Source organism: Colossoma macropomum, unplaced genomic scaffold (genome assembly GCF_904425465.1).
Source record: "Colossoma macropomum unplaced genomic scaffold, Colossoma_macropomum, whole genome shotgun sequence".
In the NCBI taxonomy this organism is placed as follows: domain Eukaryota; kingdom Metazoa; phylum Chordata; class Actinopteri; order Characiformes; family Serrasalmidae; genus Colossoma; species Colossoma macropomum.
Genome location: NW_023494804.1, coordinates 29,765,851 through 29,785,805, shown reverse-complemented (window position 1 = coordinate 29,785,805; position 19,955 = coordinate 29,765,851). Strand labels below are relative to the sequence as shown.

Below are 19,955 nucleotides of genomic sequence, written 5' to 3'. Positions count from 1 at the left end.
TTTCTACGCTCATTGTCCATTTTATCAGCTCCACTTACTATACAGGTGCACTCAGTGGTCAGGACCCCCATGGACCCTCACAGAGCAGGTACTATTTGGTTGGTGGAACATTCTCAGCACTGCAGTAACACTGAAGTAGTGGTGGGGGTGTTATAGTGTGTTGCGCTGGTACGAGTGGATCAGACACATCAGCACTCCTGACCACTGAAGAACAGGGTAAAAGGGGGCTAACAAAGTATCAGAGAAACAGATGGACTACAGTCTGTAACTGTAGAACTACAAAGTGCACCTATATAGTAAGTGGAGCTGATAAAATGGACAATGAGCGTAGAAACAAGGAGGTGGTCAGAATGTTATGCCTGATCAGTGTGTGTGTGTGTGTGTGTGTGTGTGTGTGTGTGTGTACACACACACACACACACACACACACTTTCCTCCCCTACATAGCAAGGTTAGGCTCAACAACAGGAAGAAACACTTCAGAGCTCAATTCCAGACAAAGCAGATCGGATGTTCAAGACATTAAGGACTCACTACATACACAAACACTCAGCCAGAATAAAGCCTGAATAGAACAGACAACACCCTTAAGACAAAAGCACTTTTTTCAAAGCAAAAAAGGAGAACTGCCTGATCAAATTTATTTACGCTGACTGCAATCATTTTCCACAGTTTACTATCAAAGTCATATGTTTACACTGCAACAGACTGAATAAAAATGGGTGCATTTCTGCATTTTGAGGCAAACGCATGTAAAATAAGGCAGAAAACATATTTATTGAGACACACTGTTGGTGTTATGAAAACAACCAAATGTCTGGCTGTAACGCATTTAGGCCCAACCCCATTTTAATCTTTTTACCCCTACTCCTTGTTGTCAAGTGTAGTTGTTACAAGGAGTAGTGGTTGAAATCTTCCCTCTGAAATGGGACCCTCAAAAAAAAAAAAAAAAAAAAAAAAAAAAAAAAAACACAACCACACACACACACACACACACACACACACACACACACACACACACACACACACACCACTTCATTAACAGCTACTGCTCTGTAGCAGCGCTAGTAGCCAGTCTACAGTGACAGCAGAGGAAGGTAAAGTTCAGCTCCTCACTGCTGGGCTTTAGTTACATTTAGGGACTCATATGCCTTCAAAGAGGGGGGCAATTATTTATTATCACCCACCCCTAATTCTTCTGTGATATGAAGCTGAAGTCAGATATTCACCAGATTCTTGTTCAAACTTTCCCGTTCCACCTTAAATGATGCAGCAGTTACATTCTGGCGCTTCAGGCATCAGAACTGCTGGACTATTTAAGGTGGAACGGGAAAGTCAGCTAGCTAGCTACCAAGAGATAAGCATGCTATTTTTAGAATGCGATTTTTTATGCTTGTTATGAAGAAAACAACCAAAATACACTGAAACGACATTAAACTAAGATAATACAGTGGTAACAGTAATTTTTAACAGAGAAATTTACACTTAAACCCACATTTGTGGGTTTCTTTGGTCTCTTGTTCAGCCATCTTGCCGTTTTTTTTCTTCTCTCCTATCACTCAGTACCCATACCCGCGTAGTCCAGTTAATCGTCAAGTTATCAGAGTGGGAAGATCAGATTAAAATATAATTTAACGGCACCAAAACAGTTCACCAGTATTTAATGATGAATATGTAAAAGTACACACCATCTCAGCATCGAGATGTTTCATCATATCATCACTGAAAAAGTTTTTTCTCTAATATTTTGATTAAATAACAAACAAGATTCAGGATTGGTACAAAATCCTGTTCCAGTGCAGCGCTACCAGCATTACTCACTAGGAATAAAACAGGCCCGGTGTTAAACAGTCGCTTTCAAGGAAATCGCCTTGTAGGGGCATGTTCATTTCATTCTTCTCGCTCATCCAAAAAGCTTCTGGTAAGGCTTTGATCCCAATCGAGCAGGAGCACACCTGATTCCACTCGTTTAATCACTCAGTCTCAGTGTTCAACAGCTGATCATACGTGCTGCTGCCCTTAACCCTCTACTGCATGCATTATGAGAGCTATTATAATAATACTATGAGAGCAAAATAAATAAATAAATAAAAAAAATCAATTCATTTTTCTTGCATAAAATAGTCCTCGATTTATTTTTTTCGGACCTGATTATTATTATTATTATTATTATTATTATTTTTAATGTTTTTGATTTAATAATGATAATAATAATAATAATAATAATAATAATAATAATAATGTGTGCAGGGGTTCTTTTGGAGTACGTTGCCTTGAGGCAACATTGTGCAACAATGGGAAGAAATCATATAGAGCCGTGTTCCCTGACGTGGCGAGACCTGGCTTGCGACTGGCTTAATCCATTCTCACTGGCGCACAATGTTGCTTCTAGGCAACAAATATTTCTACAAATCCTCATAAACAAAAAAGTCGATACTCAGAAGTATAAAAAGGGGTTTAAACAGATAGCATGACTAATCACATGCTTGTTATTGACATACTCAAACTCCTCCCTTTATTGTTAACCCTATCATTGTCTTTAAATGTGTATAATGTTACTGTAAAGGGAAATTAGTTTGTTGCCCTGAGGCAACATCGTGCAATAGAGGGTTAATGGATAAGATTAGACACCTATTTTTCCACAACAAATCCATAAAATGTAGGCTTCATGCCCTCATGTTCCTTTCCCAAACAAGTAGCTGTAACACTGCAGCATTAAGACTAGATTAGTTTAAGAATAAGAAAATGTGAAAAGAACGAGTGCAAGAAATGCATCAGCATTCACAGAGGGCCTTGAGACTGCTTTCCTTTTTCTATAACGTGTGTAAACCTGCATTCAAAGCATGAGTCAGCGTAATACTTGGAAATCACATTTCATTTTCTGAGCAGGTACGAACCTGCAGTACGGAAATGGACTGTGTTGAAGAACAAACGGCATCAATGTAAGCAAGAAAGTAAAAGACCTTGAAGGCGTGTCACACAGGTACGTGATAAACATCTGTAACTAGAGGTGGCAAAATGACTATACTGAACTGCCATCACGAAAACTTGTCAAACTTTTCTGAGTTTCTTTATACATAGTCAGTGCTTAAAGAACACTGACCAATTCCATGTTAATTTACAGAGAGCGCATATTTAATCCTGTTTAATCGAATATTCTGCAGCATATATCATGTGATGTAATTAAGCAATAGAACACAGAGGGAGTGTGTTATCGTGAAATAACATTACGGCTGTGATTTGGTTGCCGTAGATCATCACAGCCGTGATGTTATTGGCGATAACACACTCCCTCTCTGTTCTGTTGCTCTTATACAACAGTTAAATAAATACAGTAATAAATTAATAAACTGGGCCGTGAACGCGGCGTTTAATATGTTTTAATGTTCGCAGTTCCTTCACCAAATTATATTTCCTTAACGAGCAGCTCGTTGCTACGTCAGAGTAACGAGCTCCGCCCACTCGCTGCTCAGCCGGCAGTTCGTTCTCCAGCTCCTTACGCTAAATTCCCAAACTGTCATCACCACTGAGCAGCTTTTCAGTCAGCAGCTGTGACAGAAGAACAGCTGAACAACCTGGAATCAGCCAGAAATTAACCCAATACCATTCGCCAAACGTGTAGTCTGATCTTCAGAGTCTGACCAAATCGGACTGAGCCATAAAACTGATGCAATATCAAGTTTAGCTCAGTTTTGTCGGTTTTTTCCAGATCAGTATTAATGTTGTTTTGTTCCAGCCAGTCTGTAAAGCATCTTACAGCCCATTTAGTTTGGCGAATGGTGTTGGGTTCATTTCTGGCTGATTCCAGGTTGTTTAGCTGTTCTTCTGTTACAGCTGCCGACTGAAAAGCTGCTCAGTGGTGATGACAGTTTGGGAATTTAGTGTCGTCTCATCTTCAGAGTCTGACCAAATCGGCTGTCGGTCAAACGTGACCTTAAAAGTGTCCGTTTTCTGTTTGTGGCAAAGTAAGAAGTAAAAACGTTCAAATGTCTTGAGCGTCTCCTACAGCTGTCAAAGTCGTTGCTTAGCAGCAGCGTCTCAGCGGAGTGATACAGTGTTCGTGAAAAAACGTGATGTTATGGTGAAATAACAGCACAGTTAGAACGCCTCTCAACCAATCAGCTTGCGTGGCCGGAAATAACTGTTGTATAAATGTTGAATAATCACCGTGTTGTGCCAGTACTGATGCACTGCATGAGTTCCAACTTCTCAAACTTCAGAAAAACTAAATTATCGTGGTATCATATATTGATTTACACCCACCTCTTTTTTCCTGAACATTTCCTAAGCATTTATTTTGAACATTAGGATTATTTTTTATTTGATTACAGAGAATCATGTGTTCTTAGCTTGATCAAGTGCAAGCTTAACTGTACGTTCTAATAAGACCAGGAGTAATACTTCTAATCAGTAATCAGTGTAACTATACACTCATCATGTGAGGACCTTTCAAAACGTGGCTAGTGTGTTTCAGATCCTTATCCTGCTGATCCACTTTCCTTGCAGACTTCTGCAGATTTGTTTCCAAACTGTTATAATAAAATAATCCTCCTTTACAGTAAAATAAAGCTCTGCTGATCGTTCAACACAGTTTAACAATAAATGGTCTTAAATTCTGGAGTTAATGTAGAACTGCTGATTCACCCTTTAACCCTGAAGATCAGCGCAGACTGCTGGTCACCATAGTAACACAGACAACAGTCTCGCCTAGCTAATAGCTAACGAAACGGCAAAGATTTAAGACGAACATCTGTAATTCAGAGATGAATGGACTTTTATTTATAATCACTCCAGCTGGTTTCCTGATACGTTTAATCTGCAGCGAGAAACTCAAACACTAAAAAGTTGTGAAGCTAAAGTTTCTCATTCGCCAGCTTCTTGTTCGAATTTTCCCGTTCCACCTTAAATGGTGCTGCAATTACATTTTAGCGCTTGAGGCACCATTTAAGGGGGAACAGGAAAAGTCGGACAAGAAGCTGGCGAATGAGAAGCGACTTCAGCCTCATAAAAATCAAACGCAGAGAGATATTTTACAAGAAACTCTTCTACTTTTGAGTAAAAGTTTCCTGCTGGAGATGCGAGAAAAGCAGCTATAGCTGAGCTAAAGCTTAAAACAGAGCAAAGTAAGTCTGTGTTTTCATTTATATTAAATTTGCCTGAGGCACCATTTTTAAGGTGGAATGGGAAAAGTCGCACAAGAAGCTGGTGAATGAGAAGCTGACTTCAGCCTCGTAAAAAAAAACAAAAAAAACTAAAGTTGAGCGACATTTTCCAAGAAACTGTTCTACTAGCTGAGCTAAAGCTTAAAGCAGAGCTAAGTAAGTCTGTGTTTTTGTTTATATTATACTTTTTGCTATACTAGTAACTCCTGCTTGTTTGGGATGAAAACCTGCAGCTGACTTTGCCCTTTGCAGATAGGACTGGACACCCCGAGTGGACAGACAATGGCACATATTCACAAAGCCTCTCAGAGTAGAAATACTGATCTAGAATCTGCTGATCTAGAATCTGTTCCTGTCAATTAAGTCATAGAAAAGAGGAAATAAATCTGATCCTAGGTCTGCACTCCTACTCTGAGAAGCTTTGCGAATATGGGCAGAGGTTTCTAATGAAGTGGTGGGTGACTTTTTTTTTTATACACATACCACATAAAAGGTAAAGGAGGAACCTAAAATGTATTAATGTGCATAAGAACAGGTGCAATACAAACTTGCAGACCTGAGAATGCATTATAATGTCTGAAGGGCGCACACATTTTTTGTGGTTAAAGAAGCACTAATGGACCTTTATAAACCACTGCTCAGGCGTCAGACCCTGACAATCGCTGGCTGATGCAACACCACCACCAACATGTGCTTATAGTCAGACAAACAGTTTCAGTGGATCCAGGAGACAACATGCTCCGTGATTCTGACGCACCACAAGGCACAATTCCAGGACGAGCCTCATGACAAAGACTTTTTTACTACTTCTCACTCGACGAGGACGGATGTTGTCAAGGAAACAAAACTTGTGTGGACGACACAACAATAAAACTATTGCATAGGTTGGACGGCGACTGGGGACATGAGTATACAATGTCTAGCCATCCAGCAAACATTTGCAAGATAAATCTATTGAGTAAAATGTTTTATTAAAGGACGTCAGACCAGCAAGCAGAGATGGATAAGAGGGGATGGTGTAATCCTCATCTTTAATTAGAAAAGCGCTACACAGATTAAGCTTCGGGGCCAGAGGCGAGGGAAAGGTCACTGTCACGGAAACAGTAATCTTATCATATGCAATTCATATGCAATAATTTGGAGACGAATGGACTTATTTGCATTTAGAATCACTGCAGCTGGTTTCCTGATACGTTTAATCTGCAATGAGAAACTGACAAACACTAAAATGTTTTTCGTTCGAATTGTCCCGTTCCACCTTAAATGGTGCTGCAGTTACATTCTGGCACCTCCGGCACCATTTAAGGTGTAACAGGAAAATACGGACAAGCAGCTTTACAGAAAACCCGAGTCCAAGCCCCACTGACCAAGCGAGGGGCGACAGTGGAAATCAATAAATATAGAAATGAATAGTTATGGAAATAAATGAATAAAAAAAAAGATGTCAATAAAGAAACATAAATAACAAAAAATAAATACAAAAATTAGCGAGAAGGGGAAATTACTAAACAGACATAAGTAAATGCAGACATTAATTTAAGGTTTTCTTATGAATATATTAATTTTTATGTATATTTATTTATTTTTAGATTTATCATTATTCTTTGTGATTCTAATTCATATATTAATTTACTGAGTGATTTATTTTTAATTTTATTTATTTTTGATTTTGGCAAATCTGGTCCTCCATAAGACCAGAGTGTGTTGTCACCTAAAAGTGTAAGCCTACAGCCCTACATTACTTCTGCGGTTAACCAAATATCCATTCAGGAACTTTTACAGACACTCGAATATCAAAATTAGTTGGAATGCACATTCCTAAATAATATTCCTATTATTATAATCTGTGTAAGTAGCTGAACCACGTGTGGTTCACAGCTGGTGGATCGGTCCATGTTTGTCAGCTCTGCTTAGAGCGTTTGGAATTCGAGGTAAGGACACTGGATCCTTGACACAGTTCTGCGAAACTGGATGAGGCCCAGCGCGTGAGTTTGTGTGCATGTCTGTGTAAAATGGGGACAGAGGTCATCATTTATGCCCAAAAACAGCTCCCTGCTAAAAGCAGAACAGTCACAACAGCTGTGCAGATAAACAAGGAGAGCACAGACAGGAGCTCCCTCACACTCATGTGACAGCATGCAACACTAGCACAGGATAAACATCTCATGAATTGCTAATCACTTATCTGCGAGGAGTTTTCACAACAGAGATATAAACTAATACAGATAAGGACCTAAAAACTGTTTGAGCTACAGAGTGGTAGGCATGTGCACCGACAGACCCTAGGTGGGCTTGAGCCCCTGTCCTATTGCCCTCAGACTATACCATTGCCCCCTTAGTCGTCCTAGTTGTGTATAACAGTATTTTATGTTGACTCAGGCATTCAAGATCAGGAAAATAGGGGCAGTCGTGGGCTGGAGGTTAGGGAACCAGCCTTGTGACCGGAAGGTCACCGGTTCAATCCCCTCAGCTGATAGTACGTGACTAAAGTGGCCTTGAGCAAGGCACCTTGCTCCCCGGGCGCCATGGATAGGGCTGCTCACCGCTCCGGGCTAGGGGGCACTGCCCCCTAGTGTGTGTGTTCACTAGTGTGTATGTGGTGTTTCACTGCACGGATGGGTTAAATGCGGAGGTCTATTTCCGATGTGTTCAGACACAGCTGGCTAAAAAGGTTCATTCATTCATTCATTCATTCATTCATCAAATGAGGCTCAGCCTTGCCCTGCGAATACAGCTTTGTGTCAGCTTGGGTTCCATGAGCTTCATCGCTCTTGGGCGCCCGCAGTACCTACCACCTGTGAAGATCTCACCTCAGCAACTTTTTTTTTTTTAATCTCAGGTTAAATCTTATATATATATATATATATACACACACACACAAAAATATGCAATATATATATATATATATATGCCTGTAGATAGGTTTTTTGTATATATTCCTGCCTCTTTGTAATAAGCGAGAAAGATTTATTTATAGGTGACAGTTTTATTATAGTTGACAATTTTGCTGAGCTTGTACATTTATCTGTTCATATTGTACCACCCTTACTATTATAACTGTGCTGTGTTGTGTGACTGATACTGGCTGCTAAATTTCCTTCAAGATCAATAAAGTATCTGTCTGTCTACCTACCTACCTACTTTGACCCATCATTGACGCACACATTAGCAGAAAATACCACCAATAAAAAGCATCATGCTTGAAAATGTGGTTATTCTGAACAATAACCAAATGTAAATGTTTGCCACAAGGGGTTTTATTAACTTGCACACGTTTTTTTTTGTTATGCTAAAAATGTACGATTGAACCCAGGCTCTGTGGAAGTGCATTATGGAGCGACGTAATATTTATTAGAATAGGGTTACAAATGCAGTAAAATTATTAAAATGCAGGGATTTTAGCTCAAAAGCACAGCACCACCCAAATGTCCTGCTTTTCTGAAGTACAATAAATACACCATCAAATAGAAGTTTGAAATACTGTTCAGATCTAAACATCTGTCTAATGTTTTTAAGCAGGCAGTCTGTCAATACTGATAGGATTCCTGATAACATCGTACCTCCCTATTGCTGCAATATGCTGTAGTTTAACCAAGTTTAACAAACATTCTGGTCAGCCTTTTTCTCCTTGAGCCCCTCAAATGTCACTGCATGGTCCTGCAGGATGGCAAGTTCAGTGATCTGCACTCAAAGTATCAAGACCCTTTTGCTTCGAATACTCAGCAGAGATTGGTAGAATAGCCTAAACCCATAGAATAACTCAAACAGAGTTATTAATACTTGGTTAAAACAATGACTCAAGTAAAAGTAGAAGTATCTTCCCAAAAAATACTTAAGAGCTGAGTAACTCGGAACAACTTGGTAATTATCAGCACAGGAACACACATTTTTTAGGATTTACACTTCATTTTTTAGGAATCTTTCAGTCTAAAATAAAGTCCAAAGTCAGAGGTCTCAAAGCAGTACAGACGTAACCAACAACACTTAATGAAATTAAACACAAAATTGGAATTAGTAAATAAATATGAGTGGCTAAAAAGTAATTTAGTAAAAAAAATCCTACATTTTGTTCCTATAAACAAATATGTAGAAACAAAAGCATTATGAATCGAAAATACTCAGGAGAGAACAAATCCATCATTATTTTATCTAAGTACATGTACTTGAGTAAATGTAACTAGTTACTTCCCCACCTCTGCACAGTGCTTTGCTTTAACAACAGCACATAACAGATGATTGTCCTAAAAATGAACTAACTTTACAAGTGTCAGTGACCAGCGTTTCCAATACATCAGTCATTAGATTCAATACAGGGTGCAGAAACAAATAAAAAATGCAAAAAAAAGGCATACAATTGGCAGAAAGCTGAGGTCAGTCATCTCGTAAAGTGCACAATTCTGTGTTTAATGGGCAGAAAATAGCAGAGCAGATTGTTGACTGCTGACAAGCAGCAACGGAAAGCGAGCAAAGGCTTAACACTCAGCCGCTCTTTGGATGGCAGTCTGTAACTAATTCTGGAGGGTTTCACCCCAGAACTGACCGCAAGGCAATTAATGAACGTGACATGCCACATTAGCGCCATCGTACATGATACTCGGTGAAATGTTTTTCCTCTTTTGAAGAGGCCTCACTTCAGAGTCCGCAATTAAGGCCGAAAACGGCTGATTAGTCCGGTCCAGGCAAAGCCATTACCGAAATAGAATGGTCTTTCTGACTGCAGCCTCTCACACAAACACACATCTGCAAAGCTGAGAACGCACATTCAGCAGACTTAAACATTTCCGTTACTGCACACCATCCAGTGTGTGTATTCCCACAGCTTCAGCTTCAGAGATAATCGGAGAGCTTTACACCTGCAGGGTGAAGAGTTCATGCCACAATGCAGCAGCGCTTCATAACACAATGCCTGCAAACAGCAGACACACACACACATATACACACACATATACACACATACATACATACAAATACACACACACACACACACGGCTTCGGCACGGTTTTAGTGCTCCCAGTCTCTGGAACGTTCTGTTATGCAGACATTCTCTCCAGCTGAGATTGAGTCTGACGTGCTACTGCGCAAACACACATTCCACTGCTATTATGTAAGAGAATCAGGGTCTGCTGCTGTGATGTCTCTCCATCTCCGCTTCTCTTTTAAAGCTGAGATCATTTCTCAATTAATCAATAATGAATTATTACTAAGAGCCATGATATCAGAATGTGAAATGTATTATTTATCTTATTTAGTATAAAAGGGGGGGGGGTTATGGAGATCTACCGTTGTCAGGGGTGCCGTCTCTAAAATATTCTGACATTGTTGATTTGATAAAATGAAAACCTTGTATCTCCATTTGTCGTTTTTCAGTTCTTAGCATAATTTGAAAATACTTGTTGCTTTTTACATTGTGCGTAAATTTCATAAAGAATGGACCAAAATAACTTGTAGTAGGTTTTTCCCTTTTCCTGTAAAATTATCATTTTGGAGGTACAAGGTTTTGTTCTGACAACAGCGATATATACTTTTTTCATCCTGATTTATCGTATTTTCTAAACTGCTTATTTCTCCTGATCTACCCTCTTTTATTGGCTATCTATTAGAATGCCAGCCTTGCAGTGGGCAAAACCTGGTGGTCTTTACAGTGATAAACAGCTCTAGTTCACAGGAGCTTTCGGGAAGCTACGTCTGTATTATTAGACCTCACTGCTCTCTCCACTTTGATAGGTCAACATGCACAGCATCTCCAGTGGGAGAGGAAAGGGACAAAGAGCGGAACCGCTAACCGAACTGTAAAAATAGCCCCTATTATTCCAGCTACTGACAACCACGGACAACATATACACTCCACAAGAGAGCTCTAAGACTCAGCGCAGCACACATTCTGAAGAGAACTCGTCACTGAGGCTATTTTCTGGAAATCACCGGCCTTGCGTTTACGCTTTAGAGCGTAATGCTCACTTTCAAAACAAACAGAGAGTCTGGGGAAGGCAAAGCTGAAAGCGAGGAAACGAAACTAAAAAGGGAAGAAGTCAAAAAAACAAGGTCACCATCAAAAAACTTCTCAGAGCACAGCTGTGTGTTTATCTCAGTGAGCAGGTGTGAGTGTAGGTGTGCGTTTTGCGGATGAACAGGTCTGAACATGCTGTGCACCCTTGTCTTTTGCCCTGGCCAAACTGAGCTAGCAGAATAAGGTGCTGGAGGTATTGAAGAGGTATTGAAAGTATTAAAAAGAAGGTCTTATATCAGGCAGAGTGGGTAGAATCGAGCTGCAGTAGACTAAAACGAACAAAGACTTGGTCTGCTGAGGCAGCGCCGCGTCTTCTAGCTGGAAAATGCTGCTGTAAACGGTACAGCATGATGTCACGCTGGTCAGAAGACGCGATGTGGTTTGTCCTCCCCTGAGGCGAGTCGCTCTTGTGCCGAGGCATGTGGCCATTTGCTACCACTCACAGCGCAACGCCTGTGGTCTGACTGGCTGTGTTCGCTCAGTAAGGCACCTTCTAGGTCAGACCGCAGCGCTTTCCTCATTCAGACCCTCTCTTCCCGTCTCTCTCTTAGTTTCTCTTTGTCTCTCTCTCTCTCTGTAAACCCACTCTCTCTTCCCCCCGTCTCGCATGTTCTAGTTAAATATGCAGTGGGCGCAGCACATGGCAGGCATGAATATTCACCGTTTCTAATTTGTCTGTCCTGTGTGGTGCCGGGTGGCTCGTGGATATCAGACACACTCACAGCCCCACTGTTCTTCATCAGGTTTGGCACTGGGACTTTATTAAACCAGTCTTTTTGTAATGGTTCAGTAATCAGTGGATGAAAAGTAGAGCTTTAATTTTTTTTTGTCGTTTATTTAATTTTTAGCCAGACGTGAGAAAAAAAATCTTACTCCTTCTTCGTGTTTCAGCCGTCCCTGTTCATGAACAGCAGCTAAATCTAAGGCTTTATTCACACAGCAGGTAAAAGTGGCCCAAATCCAATCTTTTTCTACATATGTGAGACACGTTTCATTTTTGTGTCAGTGTGAACAGATAAACACATTGACTCGATTCGAGGCGTTTTCGTACGTGGTACTGAAATCCGTATCCAATATGCAGCAATGTCTGAACAGCCAGATCGGAATTCATGCGGCTTTTTTACGTCAACCCAACTTGACTATCATCATAATTTCGCGCTGCTGAGATCTCATAAACATCTGGGGTGATGTTCCTGTACAAAACATTAGAAGAGACTCATCCAAAACCCTCCGTTCTCGCAGAGATTTTGAAAGAAATGGTTTAAGAATCCGAGGACACGAACCAAAGAAGTGGTCATTTTCTATTTTTACCGTGAGCTTGAACACATTCTGGGTGACGAGCCCAACTGACAACCATTGGAAACTTAGGATGGCTCCTGTGACGCTGGTGAAGATGAAGCTGAACCTCCGGGAGCGACTGGCGTTCGTTGGCGGTCGTGATTGTTTACCTCTGGATGAGCCGTGAAGTGTCGCATACAGATCACATTTAAAAGATAATCTGAACAGCCAAACAAAAAAAATAGGATTTGGTGAGAAAATCAGATTTGGGCCACTTTTATCTGCTGTGTGAACGTCACCTAAGAAAACCATTTGCAAAACCTCAAGAGTCCTGAGAGAAAAAAAAACAGATATTCTGTTTCATTACATCCAATCAGTTCTTTTCAAGCCCAACATACCCTGATCAGGCATAACATTATGACCTCCTTGTTTCTACGCTCAATGTCCATTTTTGGTGGTGTGTTAGTGTGTGTTGTGCTGGTCTGAGTGGATCAGACACAGCAGTGCTGCTGGAGTTTTTAAACACCTCAGTGTCACTGCTGGACTGAGAATAGTCCACCAACCAAAAATATCCAGCCAACAGCGTCCTGTGACCACTGATGAAGGACTAGAGGATGACCAACACAAACTGTGCAGCAGCAGATGAGCTATCGTCTCTGACTTTACATCTATAAGGTGGACCGACAAGGTAGGAGTGTCTAATAGAGTGGACAGTGAGTGGACACAGTGTTTAAAAACTCCAGCAGCACTGCTGTGTCTGATCCTCGTAACAGCACAACACACACTAACACACCACCACCACATCAGTGTTACTGCATTGCTGAGAATGACCCACCACCCAAATAGTACCTGCTCTGTAAGGGTCCATGGGGGTCCTGACCACTGAAGAACAGGGTAAAAGGGGGCTAACAAAGTATCAGAGAAACAGATGGACTACAGTCTGTAACTGTAGAACTACAAAGTGCACCTATATAGTAAGAGGAGCTGATAAAATGGACAATGAGCTCAGAAACAATTAAATCATGCCTTTCTGCATTACAGTTGCTGAGACATACAGTTCTCTGACCCTGCCTGATCGGTCACACTATTACGTAAGACTACACAGTCAGAGAGACACACATGTCCACAGAGATTCTTCACGCTCAGTAGAAGGAAAACAGACAGACTCACAATCTGTAACCGAATCCACTGGGCACACTTTTACAACAACAGCCTGACCTAGATATGCTGCATTATTGATCAAATGCTAGGAAAACCAAAGGAGGAGGGTGATTATGCAAAGAGCAGGCGCTTAAAAAAATTAAATGAAACAAGACCAGAGAAGCTAGCTTGGCCAAATCGGGAGTGAAACCAGTGAGAAACGTTAGCTTCAATAAATGCCAATCAGCAACATCCCAAAGAAGTATACGCCAATCAGCTAGCTGACTGGGAATGTTTATTCCCGTGGTTCAAAATCCCTTTACAACGGAAGACAAGGCTCAAAGTGAAAGCTGCAGCTGAGGTAGGAGAGACTTTGTTTGCACATGCATAGAAAAGCTCCTCTTCAGCACTTACTAGGGATGTGTATTCTGACTAATTTTGACATTCAACTAGGCCCGAACGATTTGGGGACAATATCTAGTTGCGATTTTTCCAACTAATCTTGCAACTACAATTTAAATTGTGATTTTTTTCATAAATTGAGATTCAGACTTGAATTAACTTGGCCAAGACGACCAGAATATCCGTATTTTTTGGCTTGAGGCTCGACGAACGCAGTGTGCCAAACCGCCAGTAAGTTGTGGTTTGGTTGCCTCTGCTTGGTCTCACCTTCAGGCATTTCCCAAACTCTTATTAGGTTCAGTTTCCCCTCTTAAAACGTTTTTGCTAATGTACACACTTAAAAAGGATGGTTCTTTAGTAAAGACAATGGCTCTATATAGAACCATAAACACTCAATGACTCATCTGCATGCTTGAAAAGTGCTTTGCATGGTGAAATGGTCCAACAATCTGAAGAATCATTTTACCATGCAAGAACCTTTTAAGCATGCAAACGGGTCATTGAGTGTTTATGGTTCTATATAGAACAATAGTCTTTACTGATGAACCATCTTTGTTAAGAACCTTGAAGAACTTTTTTTTGTATGTAGGCTGTACTTTAAAAAAAAAATGGCAGCTCTTGCAATTTGAAAATTACACCGTTTTAAAGTGTGATTTTGATGTAAAAACGATCAATTTTTCAGCCCTATGTTCAAGTATCTGCAAGAGTTAATGAGCGTACATCCAGTTAACTGCTAGTCAGGGTCACTAATGAGAAAAAAATTATGAGGAGGAAAATCTGTCCACACAGTTTAGTAATCTGTATCACATTCAGACATCCAGGTGCAGGTTTCTTTACTTTAAACAATTTACAGACCACTTCTCTTCCTTTCTCAATGACATGGAACTCATTCTCACAATTAAAGGTCTAATTTTCATAATTCAGTACAGACTGTGATTTAAAACAAGCACTACCTGACATTTCAATGCGTTTCATTAATTCACAGGATGAAGACTTTGTTGCTCATTTAAGCTGAAACTGGTACTCCAGAGGAATCGACTCCCTTCGCTTGAAATTTATATTGATAAACTGTGCTGAAACAAAATTTTAGCTGCTTAAGTAAGAAATCCGTACCAACACGGTCAATTGTTAAAACAAAAAAAACTCCTAAATCAAGCAGCAGACCTAAAAGTAAAGCAACAAGTTCCTTTGGCAAATCAATCTGCACACTGTACAAACATCAATTTCTTGTCAGAGCAGTGCATTTTGTGTGAGCTTGATGGCCACACGACTCTCAAAGTGCTCATGCAGGAGTAAAGAAACCTGTGAGACAAATGAAACATGCAGCCCAAACGTCATGTCAGAAAAACGCAGCCGCTCTAATAAACCGTTCAATCGTTACATGCAAAAGTGGCACTTCAAACAGTTGTGCTGTGCTTTTAAGTGGTACATCAAGCCAGGAAACTGCAGGCTTGGTGACTAAAAAGTAGCTGATGGAAAACACAAAGTGCTTCTGCTCTTTCAATTCAGACGCAATTATCTGAGCTAAGGTGCAGGACGGCTACATAAATAATAACCATTTTGCCATTTCCAGTCTCAATGCTGTCATTTCAACACCAACCTAACTTGATGAGAAACACACACTCACCCTCTATGCTCAGCTCAAAGCAGACATGGCAGAAAGACAGCGTCCCGGTGTCTGTCTCCAGCTTACAGATGCTGCAGATGTTGTCATCATTCAGGTCTATGTTTACAAATTGCTCCTCTTCGTCCATTTTACCTGTACAAAAGAAGCAGAAAAAAATAAGTCCTCTCAGCTTTGGGGTGCATATCTTCGTGTATCTGAATTACAAAGGAAAATACCTACAGGCAATATTCACTATTCACTTAAAAAATACACCATACCTGTGCGTGACCAAACTATAACACCAAGGCCCAGTCCCATTTCTTCTTTTTACCCCTACCCCTTGTTTTCGAGTGTCACCTTAACCCCATGGAACTGAGTTACAGGGTAGTGGTTCAAATCTTCCCTCTGAAATGGGACCCTCAAATAAAGAGAGCGTCACTTCATTAACAGCTACCAGCGCTGCTCTGTAGGCGACCCTGCCAGTCTGCAGTGACAGCAGAGGAGGGTAAAGTTCAGCTCCTCACTGCTGGGCTTTAGTTACATTTAGGGATCATATGCCTTCAAAGAGGGGGGCAATTATTTATTATCACCCACTCCTAATTCTTCAGTGATATGAAGCTGAAGTCAGATATTCACCAGATTCTTGTTCGAATTTACCTATTCCACCTTAATTGGTGCAACAGTTACATTCTGGCGCTTCAGGCGTCAGAACTGCTGGACTATTTAAGGTGGAACGGGAAAGTTAGCTGGCTAACTACCAAGACATTAGCATGCCATTAGCGATTTTTATGCTTGTTATGAAGAAAAACTAAGATAAAACAGTGGTTATCGACATTTTTAATGGAGAAAATTCTCACATTTGTGCGTTTCTTTAGTCTCTTGTTCAGCCGTCTTGCTGGTTTTTCATTTTTCCTCATAACTCTCTGTTTGAAGTCTCTGAAAAACCTCCGTTTGGAGGGTCATGTAGCCCCAACACTTCACCCTACCCCTCTATCTCAGCAAGAATTAGGACACCCTACCCCTAGACGTGAACGCGCAAAACAGAGGCTCAGTGGTATGGGCGAGGGGTGAAATGGGACTGGGCCCAAATCTTACTAAACAGAAAGGTCTCGGTCTCTAACTGGCGTAATATCATGTTATGGTTGATTCTTTTCACTTGCGTTCTGACCGAGGTTGTCAGGACAGGAAGAAACACGACAGAACATGTTTACTGCAAGTTTCACAAAAGTCCCATTCATGAAGAACTCAGGGCAGAGAGGGAGCTAGCAAGGTCACTGCTGTTTATATGGGTAAACCACTTAGACTCAGCAAACATGCCTGAAGTTATCCTGTCTGGGACATCACAACATGAGTTGCCGGGTTTATCTCTGTATTAAGACAAACATGTTTTAGGCAAATTAACTTCATCAATGCTGAAAGTGCAATAGCCTACCAGCCTACACAACACTAAAACCCTATACGTATTATGTAGTATACACACACATTATACACAAACACAATGTATGTATGTATGTATGTATGATGTATATATATATATATGTACACGTATATATAAAGTCTTTTCATCTTCACACTGACAGACAAAGCTCACAGGGCACGAACCAACTCTAAACACCAAACAGGACCACATTCAGGTGCAGGTTTCTTTACTTTAAACAACTTACAGACCACTTCTCTTCCTTTCTCAATGTCACTGAACTCATTCTTACAATTAAAAAGGTCTAATTTTCATAAATCAGTATATGTACTACAAATCAAATGCAAATAAAATGCCCAGTTCCGTGACTGTGATTTAAAACAAGCACTACCTTACAAATTTCAATGCGCTTCATTAATTCACAGGAGGAAGATTTTGTTGCTCATTTAAGCTGAAACTGGTACTCCAGAAGAATCAACTCCCTGTGCTTGAAATGTATATTAATAAGCCTGAGCTGAACAAAGCTCTAGCTGCTTAGGTAAGAAATCAGTTATCAACACAAAATCTCAAACTAGCTCTGTCTGGAAGAAGACAGAAAAGCCAGCACAGCACATGTTACATTTGAAGTCATCATGGATGTAAAGCGAACATGTCAAACAAACCATAAACTTCACGTGTTTATGAAACTCTTAAACCCTTAATTACGAACCCTACGTTGTTAAAAAGGCACAAAAATGACATTTCGTGTGGACGAGCGGATAAAACCAGGAATTAGGCATCGGTCTATTTTTACACCAATTTGTGGCCAATTTGTACTCCGTCAAAAATAGACAGGGATCGAAGGAGAGACTCCAAGTAGCTCTAAGAAGAAGATCGTTTTTAACCTGACTGACATGCCTGAATAATGCTGATCACAATTATCAAATCACAAACTCCTTTAAAATGTGACAGCTATCTTGGTTTGGCTGGTCAGCAAGCTAAGAAAACGTAAAATAGATTCTCAGCTATTTAGGTCAGGGAAAACAGACATTACCATATTTACAAGAGTTAATGAGCGTACATCCAGTTAACTGCTAGTCAGGGCCACTAATGAGAAAAAAAATCATGAGGAGGAAAATCTGTCTGCACAGTTTAGTAATCTGTATTGGTTTATAAACCGTACTCTCGGTTAGCAAAACTGTATATATATATATATATATATATATATATATATATATATATACATATACACACACACACACATACACACACATGTACAGGGCAAGAACCAACTCTAAATACCACACAGAACCACATTCAGACATCCAGGTGCAGGTTTCTTTACTTTAAACAATTTACAGGCCACTTCTCTTCCTTTCTCAATGACATGGAACTCATTCTTACAATTAAAAGGTCTAATTTTCATAATTCAGTACAGACTGTGATTTAAAACAAGCACTACCTGACATTTCAATGCGCTTCATTAATTCACAGGATGAAGATTTTGCTGCTCATTTAAGCTGAAACTGGTACTCCAGAGGAATCGACTCCCTTCGCTTGAAATTTATATTGATAAAGTGTGCTGAAACAAAATTTTAGCTGCTTAAGTAAGAAATCCGTACCAACACGGTCAATTGTTAAAACAAACAAAAACCTCCTAAATCAAGCAGCAGACCTAAAAGTAAAGCAACAAGTTCCTTTGGCAAATCAATCTGCACACTGTACAAACATCAATTTCTTGTCAGAGCAGTGCATTTTGTGTGAGCTTGATGGCCACACGACTCTCAAAGTGCTCATGCAGGAGTAAAGAAACCTGTGAGACAAATGAAACATGCAGCCCAAACGTCATGTCAGGAAAAAAACGCACAAAAATGACATTTCGTGTGGACGAGCGGATAAAACCAGGAATTAGGCATCGGTCTATTTTTACACGGTGGCCAATATGCACTCCGTTAAAAATAGACAGGGATCGAAGGAGAGACTCCAAGTAGCTCTAAGAAGAAGATCGTTTTAACGTGACTGACATGCCTGAATAATGCTGATCACCATTATTAATCACAAACTCCTTTAAAATGTGACGGCTATCTTGGTTTGGCTGGTCAGCAAGCTAACAAACCTAAAACAGATTCTCAGTAGAAAAACCTTAACGCTGCGCTAAGCTAACCTTACAACTTGCGGTTGAAGGACAATGCTAGCAACTAGTTGGTCAACCTAACGTAGCTAACGCCAGAAAACCTCTTCATGATCCGAGATGTGAGTAAGGTACACATCTAGAAACATCTGTCTTTGTCCAGAAGGCTAACCAGGCATCAAACGCCGCTCTAAAGGCTATTTTAGCTGGTTAACACCGCGGTTTTCTGGCTCGTTAAAGCGGCTTCTGCTCGCTAGCAAGCGCCGCTTCACCCACACGGAGCTGCTCGACCGTGACCGTTATCTGCCGAAACTAACCAGCGTTTACGTCAAAAACAGTCACTCCTGAATACTTTTAGGCCAGAAACACATCGCCAGGATGGCCAGGGAAAACAGACATTACCGTATTTACCGCTGTCAACGAGGTTCTGGAGACAAACTGAGATAAACCGTATCACGAAGCTCCCTCCGAGCCCCCACGCGCTTGGATGGGCGACGGTATTGTTATTGAAGAGCAGCAGCTACAAGTCCTCTCTCGGAATGTACCATTATCACTCACATACGGGGGGAGGTTAGAAACAAAACACGAATTACTTTCTGAACACAGGCTCTTCAAGTATGAAGGACCTCAACGTGCCTTACTACACTTGTATTCGAAATGAATATGTATAAAAAAATGAATATGTACTGACAAATATTAAGAAAAACACCCACACGCTCACACTCACGTGTACACAATGTGAGGTTCTCAGACGATGTTAAGGTTGGCAAACTCTCTCACACACTCACAACATATGCCAAAGTTATAGATATGTCGTTTTGTTAGAATCCCG

The 19,955-nt window shown here is 40.5% G+C and overlaps 1 protein-coding gene across 2 annotated transcripts in view; it reads right to left on the bottom strand.

Annotated features, from left to right (window-relative positions):
• Nucleotides 1-19,654, bottom strand: part of cunh21orf91 (chromosome unknown C21orf91 homolog) — a 30,934-nt gene extending 11,280 nt beyond the window's left edge. The window contains exons 1-2 of one of the 2 annotated variants that reach the window (XM_036594311.1): nt 19,526-19,654; nt 15,618-15,749 (exon numbers count right to left, since the gene is read on the bottom strand). In XM_036594311.1, coding sequence (XP_036450204.1) covers nt 15,618-15,744 — 127 coding nt within the window. In that variant the 5' untranslated portion in view covers nt 15,745-15,749; nt 19,526-19,654. The remainder of the gene's footprint in view (nt 1-15,617; nt 15,750-19,525) is intronic. The other variant, XM_036594312.1, reaches the window with a different exon arrangement.
• Nucleotides 19,655-19,955: the final 301 nt, after the last annotated feature.